This window comes from Carassius carassius, chromosome 41, assembly GCF_963082965.1.
Source record: "Carassius carassius chromosome 41, fCarCar2.1, whole genome shotgun sequence".
Taxonomy (NCBI): domain Eukaryota; kingdom Metazoa; phylum Chordata; class Actinopteri; order Cypriniformes; family Cyprinidae; genus Carassius; species Carassius carassius.
This window is the reverse complement of record NC_081795.1, coordinates 4,259,652-4,269,063: the sequence shown is the minus strand read 5'-3', so window position 1 is coordinate 4,269,063 and position 9,412 is coordinate 4,259,652. Positions and strand designations below refer to the sequence as shown.

Sequence of the window (9,412 nt, the reverse complement as noted above, 5' to 3'; positions counted from 1 at the left end):
TTCCTGTATGCTCACTGTTATTCAGATGTAAGAGGGTTTGATGTTGCACATGGAATTTAACTTATGCATGCTTTGTAAAAAGCTGTGCAGTGTAAAAAGGTAATGAAAGGCTAAATAAAATCCAGTAACATTATGACCATGTAAGACATTGAAACATAACAAGAAAAGAAAACGGAACTAATTGCAATGTTTTTATATATATATTTTTAAATAGCAGAAGTGTACCATTGCCCTTTAAGTCTAAACAACATTCTAATGTTAAATAAACTCTATACAGACTTTTTACGAATAGACAGAGATGCAAATGTGTGACCTTTTGACAAGAATAGACATTTTGAAACCAAAATATGTCATTTGTGTAGATCTGATATGGGACTTTTATTATTTTTTATTATTAGTATTATTACTACAAAAATGTTTTTATTGGTTTATTCAAGTTCATGATAAAAATAATGTGAATGTGGCCTTAAAAAAATCTGCATTTGAAAAAAATTGGGGGTCATGAATTTGCATCCCTGATGGGCATTTATGATAGTTAACTATTAAAATGAACTGCACTGAAATATAATATTATATGGCATATTAATCAACTAAATAATGAAAATGAAGAGTGTTATTATTTTTAAATTAATATATTGCGTATAGTTTAAATGCTAGGGCTATAGCCCATTTAGGTATCAGTCCAAGTTGAATGTACAGAGCATGATGTGTGTTTGTGTATTGATATTGCTCAGTCTACCGTCCCTCTCCTGTTACCATAGCAACCACCTTCTCAGCATCAGAACCCATATCGTCAATAGCAGTGTTGAGTGCCTGCAGCATAACGGTGAAAGATCGGCTGACGGATCTGGCGTGTCTCGGCATGGCTAGTTCCACAAGTCTGGTTGTTGCAGTGCTGGTGTTTTTCTCGGCTTCTGCGAGTCGTCTTTTAACTTCGCTCTTGCTGACCTCCACAGAGAGAGCACAGGTGCGCAGGGCCTTCAGCCTGGCTGGGTCGAGACCCCGCTGCCTCGCCAGCCGCTGCAGAGAGTCATCGTCCAGGCAAAGTGAGATCTGAGTCTTGTTCAGAATCCGTACGGCCACCGTAGCGTCCACCATGGAGCCCACCAAAGGTACGGGAATGGCAGAAACGCCTCCGGATAATGAGGCAGCGGCCCACACCAGTGCCTTAAAGGCATCTTTCTTCTGAGTGACTAAGGAGTTGGAAAATGTAGGAAGTGCTAGAAGAAGAGCATGCGATCTGATCTCTGGAAGGTCACCTCGCATGACCTCTAAAAACTTCAGAAAGTCAAGTTTCTCCAAAGCTGAAGGTTGTACCAGAAACACCTTGGGCAGAGGAACTCCTTCTGCCTTGAGGACTTCTAAGCTTGCCTTCTTCTTCGCCTCCAGTGTTTTCTCAGTGTCCTTCATAGATGATAGTAAGATGAAGTAAACTGTCTCTTTCTGCAGCGACCTCACTTCCCTCCACACCGCCACACTGTTAACACTAGGTTTCTCTGTGAATGTGATAATGATCGAGTTGTATCTCATAACTTTGAAACGTTCGACATAGTCCTCTGCCTCAAAAGAAGCGTTGCTAGAAATAGATGGCAGATCCCAAAGGCGAAAGTCAGGATGCTTTGGATTCGGGAATACGGCTAGATCCTCTGGGGCAGCGGATGATGGAGTACGGGCTGCGGATTCATCTTCTTGGCTCAGTCCTCGAAGCGAATTTATGAAAGTGGCTTTTTCTGCATTTCTGTCTCCAATGATCGCAATGTTGATTCGGCTGATCAGCATGTCCTCCATTGCATCTCTTATATCCGTAATGTTGTTCTTTTCAATGGACTCCTTTAGTGTCTCCAGCAGGTTAAGACTCCTCAGCACATCAGCCATATCTGGTAGGGGAAAACTAATCTAAAAATACAAAGACACATCACTTACAGTGTTTGAAAGCAGATTTGGGGTTATGTGTGGTTCAGATTTTAGGAGTCTGTAAGATTTTATACTTTTATTCACCAAAAACGAATATATCAAAAGTGACAGTAAAGACATTTTTAGTATTACAAAAGTTTACATTTTAAATAAATACTGTTCTTTTGAACTTCCAATTCAACAAAATTTGATAATAACAAGAAATGTTTCTTGAGCAGCATATCAGAATGATTTATGAAGGATTATGTGATGAAGACTGGACTAATGGCTGCTGAAAACGCAGCTTTACAACACAGAACATTACATTTTAAAAAGTATTCAAATAGAAAAAACTTCATTTGAAATTGTAATAATATACTTTTTAATGTTACTGTATATTTGATCAGATAAATATCAGAGACATAAAACTTTTTTTGTTCAAAAACATTAAAAAAATCTTACAGACTGCTAACTTTGTAATGTTACTGTAACTTTATATATATATATATATATAAATATATATATATATATATATATATATATATATATATATATATATATATATATATATAAATATATATATATATATATATATATATATATATATATATATATATATATATATATATATATATATATATTACTATTTTATTTACAGTATTTCCCCATTTAAATTTTTTTTATATATAAATGTAATTTATTTACTGACAAATACAAAATCTAGTTACTCTATAAGTAGAGTAATGCTACTAGAAGAGCAAACTAAAGTGAAAATAGGTAACATACTGACACATTTTCTTTCCATAAATAGTAAAAATGAACCTTAATTAGTCATAATAAATAGGAGTAATGAAATAATGAGTATATAAATAACAGTTTTGAGGTGGTTTTCAGTGTATCCATTCTAACACATACCTTTTTTTCAGATCAGGATGACAGCCAGTGTGGTGGACCACAGAAAAATGGTTGAAAATATCAAACCACAACAAGAGAACCAAGACAGTGACACGCTCAGAGGCTATTTAAAGATTCCCTGTAGTGTGTGGAACATTCTAATCCTGTTATCTAAGGCCTAATCCTGCTCACACACACGTCACCCCTGAGGAGAATTGAGCAGGTGTGCTGATTTACAGTTCTTGAGGAATCAGCTAATGTCAAAACATACACACCCTTTAGACAATTCTAAAGATTGTGCATTTGCTCAACATCCCCAAAATGGATTACAGTTTTTCTCAATTGCTTAAACACATTGTGTTGTCCTCTGTCTATATATGGTTTGCAATTGAAGTTTCATGAAATGCACCTTTGAGCTTTTTCAGAAAACTATGTAATACATTTTGAGCAACATGGCAGTAGCAACTGATAATGTAGGAAACCACAGACAAATGTTTATAACCAGTTGTATGAATGTACCTACGCAATTGCAACTTGATCAAAAGATCAAAACTTTTTATGATGTTCACAAGTTACTAGATAATGTGGAGGTTGCAAAAGTAGTTTTGAGAATTTAATTTCTGATTCGAGAATTGCATCAAAGCCACTGAGAAAAACTGTAAGCTGACTTTGGCTCTTTATCCATCAAAGGTTCTGATTGGTGTATCATAAATTTTGACTCCTGGTGTTTCCACTTGGGTATTGTGTGCTAATTGATCTAATTGCAGCAGCTTTGTTTACAGAGGTTAGCGTGGAAACAGCTCTGTTCTGCAGTTCATAAGCCACCCTCTGCTGTCAACCCGGATTTACAAATTTATTCAGTCTGCCATATTTTTGTTCAGACCTATGCAAAATCAGAGGTGTTGAGATTTTTAGAATGCACATTAGCTTATGTAGAATCAAACTACTGAGTCCCACAATTATTGTACCGCTCTTGTTTAGCCTGTATATGCTCCCATTAAGTCAAATAATGAGAAATAACCTAATTGCCTATCACAGCTATGCTGATGATTCCCAGATTTACCTAGCCTTATCTCCAAATGACTACAGCCCCATTGACTCCCTCTGCCAATGCATTGATGAAATTAATCGTTGGATGTGCCAGAACTTTCTTTCAAGTCATTGCATTTGGAAACAAAGATGAAGTGTTCAAGGTGAATGCATACCTTGACTCTAGGGATCAAACAACAAAAAATCAAGTCAGGAATCTTGGTGTGATTCTGGATACAGACCTTAGTTTCAGTAGTCATGTCAAAGCAGTAACTAAATCAGCATACTATCATTTAAAAAACATTGCAAGAATAAGATGTCTTGTTTCCAGTCAAGACTTGGAGAAACTTGTTCATGCCTTTATCACCAGCAGGATACATTAGCCACTTTTAGATCTATACTCAAAACTCATCTGTTTAGCTGCATATATTGTTTAGCTGGTGGAATGACTTCCCAATCTCAATTCGTACAGCAGAGTCTTTACTCATTTTCAAGGAACATCTAAAGACTCATCTTTTTCGCCTGCACTTAACCAACTAACACTAGCACTTTTCCTTTTCTTGTCTTTTAATTTAATAAAAAAAAAAAAAAAGAAAAAAAACCTACCTATGCGTTCTATACTAGACTGAGACTTGTCATGGCACTTGTATACTGTTGTTGTTCTCTTGTTGACCTGACTGCTTCTATTGTTCTCATTTGTAAGTCGCTTTGGATAAAAGCGTCTGCTAAATGATTAAATGTAAATGTAAATATATTGAATGAGCACTGTGTTGCCCGAACTGATTGCACTGTATTTTATGTAAAATCATTTACTGTTTTAACTGTCTTCATTTTTTTAAGTCAGTTTTTAAATCATTTAAATCAAGTTTTTAATTATTGTTTTCATGTTTATTTTACTTTCTTTTATGTAAAGCACTTTGAATTACCATTGTGTACGAAATGTGCTATATTAATAAACTTGCCTTGCCTTGCCTTCACAGTTAGTTATTTGTTTTGCAATGTTGCTAACCTTTTTCTCCATTATTCAGGTTTTGAAGTAAGTGTAAGGCCTATGTGTGACTCTGTCAAATGATTGCAACACATCTGTGCTTTCGTCAGTTGCAAAAATTTCTGATGTCACTTGAGGTCAAGTGTTGTTTGAAAGAAGAACAAGACACTACTCTTGACTGCTAAATCATCAAAGCCCTATACTGAATGTTGACAAATAATAACTCTGTATAACAGTAAACCATTTAAATGCTGAATTTATTGTGCATTTGACACTTTTGTACAAATTAAAAGCAATGAAGCTGAAGGTAACAATCCGAAACTTTATTTAATTTACATAAAAAATATATATATATCTGCAGATGTTGCAGTAAGCACAAACTTCCTTAAATGCATATTAGAAACCTTTTCAACAACAAAAACAACGAAAAAACCTTGCAAGAAACTGGGAAATTTATATTTTCACACATGTAAACAGATGTTGGAGAATAATCTAATAAAATTTCATGCAACTATTATGTTGAAACTATTAAGCTAGACACATAAAAGCTCAAAAATAATACATTCTATACTTTTTAAGCATCTGAAAATAATATAGAAACATTATCTTAAAAATTCTAATATTGTTGGGTGTATTCAAGACTCTGTAGGTCCTTAACTTTTCAGCTCCTGTGAGTTAGGATAAGGTTCCTCCTCTCCATCCATCTGGTTGGGTGTTTCAAGCTGGTCATCTTCATCTTGAAGGACTTCCCTCTCCTTCCCATCTCCTCTCCTGTCCCTCTTGATCTCAGCATAGTCTGTGTCTGTAGGTTCTGTCTCTTGCTCCTCAGGTGGTCTAGCCTTTAAAAGGGAGTAATCGATGCTGGCGTAATCGACCTCTCCTGCTTCCGCCCCGACTGCTTTGTCTACCTCTGCTGTGTCTGTTGGTTCAGCCGTGTTTGGGTTCCCTCCATTAAGCTGTCCATGAAGAGGTGTTTGCTCATTGATTCCAGTCTGAGCTACGTCTGTCTGCACCATCTGATACATACAAAATATATCTGTATTCTTTTGACATTCTTTTATGGAAGAGAGGTCATTAGAGGATTCTATCAAGTGTAATTTTTGAAAATTCTCTGTTTGGCGTCATTCACATATTTAATATTATTCAATTACTAGTATATACTTAATTGTGAGCCCCAACATTAATGTTAAACTATTTTTATGGCACTGGCTTTTGAGAAAAAAAACAAACAAAAAAAAATCCAATGTGTTTCGAATGATATTAGGTTGAGTAAACAATGACGCAATTTTTGTTTCGTAAAAGATGGATAAAATAATGCAATGCTCCAGAGTGACACAACAGCGTGAGATATTTCTGTATGAGACTGTGTTTAAACGAAACAAAATGTAAATATTATATTATATACACATATTGGTTCCTATATTTATATTCAGTAATGCTTATTGATTCTGTTTTACCTCCAAATTGTCTTCAGTCTCTGTATTTGCAGTTGGCACTTTGTGTTTGCATCTGTTAAGGAAAGATTTTCAGCTGATCAGACATGAAGCAAACATTTAAATGCTATAAATTATAAGGACAAATGTGGTTTGATGACTTTTTAGGCAAATGATAGGCCTACCTGTGGCAAAACACCCAACAACACAAAACCATTGAGAAGATGAGCGCCGAACACATCATTCCCACCACAAATGCGAGTATCGTTGAGATGTTCAAATTCTTAAAGAAATCTTCTATACCTTGAGTTTACACAGAATTGTTAGTAATATCTATAAAAGTCAATAGACAATGCCTGTTGTTCAGAAATGGGAGTATCAGATTTGTCCAAGTAGGACATGTTTCTGAAATCTTGTCTTGGAACAACATTTAACCCAATATCTAACCATAAATTGTCTTTAAAATCAGAGAAAGGTGATAGCTTGATAAGATTTTTGTTCAGTCATCCGTGCTCAGCCCTGGTCCTAAACATAACCACATCCCTAAACCTTCTCCTAATATCTGATTTGTTGAAAGCAATGTTGTTCAAGAAGACCTAAAGATGTCAAAGAAGGAAAATGTCCTAATTGGCGAAATCATAATTGCCCTGAAATAAATCCACAGAGTCTGCAGAATGTAAATTAACTGTTTTGTTGTTTACCTGTTGTTTTTGTGGTGTCATTTTGTGGGATGTTTTCACTTCCAGGACTGAAGGACTTGTTCACTTTCAGTTCATTTGTATCACCTAGCATGTGATGAATTTGATATTATAATTAGTAAACACATGTTTTGGCTTTAGGGCTGCCCCCTGCAAAGACGTGTGTAGCCACTCAATATTTCAACAGTTGCCAACACATTTACACATTTTCATTTCATTTTTCAAAGGTTCATTGTTTTTGACACCATATTGACTGGTATGCAAGAAATAAACACTTTTATTTCTACTTTTTGAATATCCCAGGGATTTTGCTGTTTTTCTGAATTTTTGCTTTATGTAACGGTGTAGTAGTAGTAGTTCTAGTAATTAAAGTGTAAATTTGTAAACTCACATGTGACTTTGAGGGTCCTGTTTGTACTGATGGTTTTGCTTCCGTAGCTCACTTCACATGCTACAGTGGCATTGTCCAGGTCAGAGGTTAGAGTTAAGGTCAACGTGGAATTGTAAAGGCTTTTGGAATTGGTCAGGATGATGTTATCCTTTAGATAGGTGATGTTTTCCTCTCTTGTCTTGATCCACCATGTTATTTTAGGAGGAGTTTCAGGACAAGGAAAAGGAGCTGAACATCTGAGATCGGCCTTCTGTCCTTCAATGAGAAGAGGAACCTTCATTTTAGGCTTATCTGCAAATAGAAGTACACAACAAAAGTTATACACTGCCAACATTTACCGCAGTCTAAGTAAGTGAGTCATTCTTTGAGTACAGATTCATACAATACAAAAGAATTGCATATTGTACTTCAATAAATGTACATTAAATCATTAAAACATCAGAAGTGTGCAGAAATACAATTTCAGAGAACTGAAAGAGAACATCAGACTAGACAAGAATGCATTACCAGTTCAACATTGCCAAACATAAGCATTACCTTGGATGGTGATCTTAACTGTGAGGTTATAAGTGTTTCGACTAGACTCCTCCAGTCTGAGCATATAATGTTTTTTATCAATTGCTGTAATGTTTTTCATGATGATGCTGCAGTTGTTCTTGGTCAGATCATGTTCAAGCATCTCAATCCGTCTTGATTTATTTTCTTTCACGTTTTCGTCGGTCAGCTTTCTTAAGTTGAATATTTCACTACAGTTACCTTTTTTATTACACGCATTCCACAGAACATTACTAGGTTTTGCTTCACCTGGATAAGTGAAGGTACATGAAATGAGGACACACAATCCTGTAACTGCAGTAACTTCTGGTGGATGGAAGGTGATGTTCCAGTCATTCTTTTCTTGGCCTTGAATAAAACAAGCACTTTAAGCTTTTTCGATATAATCTACTTTTTAACATATTGAATATAAATATTCTAAGTTAAATGTAAAACATTAGAAACATCACAATATAAGATGTATACCTGTACACAACATATTTAATATCAAAATAAAGAGGATTGTACAAGTTGTGATGATCTGCATTTTGGATGTATTCAACAAATCTGCACAAACACAAACAAACAAACATTAATTTAGCATTTAACATTTCTAAAGAAACTATACATTGCCTGCTATAGAACATATGGATACTGCACTAAAGAGAGAGCTTCTTACCGTTTTCTCAATTCAACCCCTTCACAATGTTATCGAATTGCAAAAGCACACAAGTAACAATGTAAATGCATCCTTCCTCTTGTCATTTTACTTCCTCTTTAAAATGCCTTATAAATGAGTGTTCATCAGTATTGCTCTTGGAAGGGGGTGTATTTTAAAATCAATATACATAGCGTAATATAGCATGTGGGGATTGGGATAGCAGGATAAAAGAAAGCATCCTTGCCCAGAGATATAGATAGCACAGGGAGAAGAAAACATGTCTAGTTTAAGATTTTTTATTTACAAGAGGTAATATAAATATCACTTATATATTTATCACTTTTAAAGTCAGTTTCAACCATTACAGTTTTACAGAAATCATTCAGATGTTCAGATTTGCTGATTAGATTTTTTTTAGGTTTCTTTGATGGATAGAAAGTTCAGAAGAACAGCATTTATCTGAAATATAATTTTTTTAACATTATAAATGTCATCATTGTAACTTTTCATCAATTTAAAGCATCCTTGCTAAATAAAACTACTCTCAGCTACTCTCTTCTTCTTGTTCTGCCTGGCTCTTTGGCCTGCATCACTCATTGCAGAGCAAACCTGTTCTTAATAAAGTGGCTGTGAAAACATGGGAAAAGTCAATGAGGACGAAGTTGGGGTGAAACGATCTTTATATATGTGGAGCAAAATACTTAATCGCTCCGTCTACAGTGCATTGTGATTGGATGTTTATACTGTCAATACAGGAAACAAACCAATGGGCCACCGCCTGCTCGAAGTCCCTGCTTGTTGTTCCTCAGCAAAAAAGGAAAAAATATACTTAAAAAAGGCTCGGTATGCCCGATTAACAATCCAGCCCTGTAGGGAGCGGGAAATCACCAG

At 35.3% G+C, this 9,412-nt stretch overlaps 2 protein-coding genes across 2 annotated transcripts; both read right to left on the bottom strand.

Annotated features, from left to right (window-relative positions):
* Positions 1-500: 500 nt before the first annotated feature.
* irgq2 (immunity-related GTPase family, q2) lies at positions 501-3,016 on the bottom strand. The gene is made up of 2 exons (XM_059533727.1): positions 2,809-3,016; positions 501-1,896 (listed from the first exon to the last, which is right to left on the bottom strand). Exon 2 carries the CDS (start codon positions 1,873-1,875, stop codon positions 736-738), a length of 1,140 nt encoding a protein of 379 aa, XP_059389710.1. The 5' UTR covers positions 1,876-1,896; positions 2,809-3,016; the 3' UTR covers positions 501-735.
* A 2,110-nt stretch (positions 3,017-5,126) lies between these two features.
* On the bottom strand, positions 5,127-8,575 carry LOC132123165 (myeloid cell surface antigen CD33-like). The gene is made up of 8 exons (XM_059533726.1): positions 8,540-8,575; positions 8,347-8,427; positions 7,864-8,229; positions 7,327-7,617; positions 6,939-7,022; positions 6,423-6,540; positions 6,262-6,313; positions 5,127-5,820 (listed from the first exon to the last, which is right to left on the bottom strand). Exons 2-8 carry the CDS (start codon positions 8,405-8,407, stop codon positions 5,458-5,460), a joined length of 1,335 nt encoding a protein of 444 aa, XP_059389709.1. The 5' UTR covers positions 8,408-8,427; positions 8,540-8,575; the 3' UTR covers positions 5,127-5,457.
* Positions 8,576-9,412: the final 837 nt, after the last annotated feature.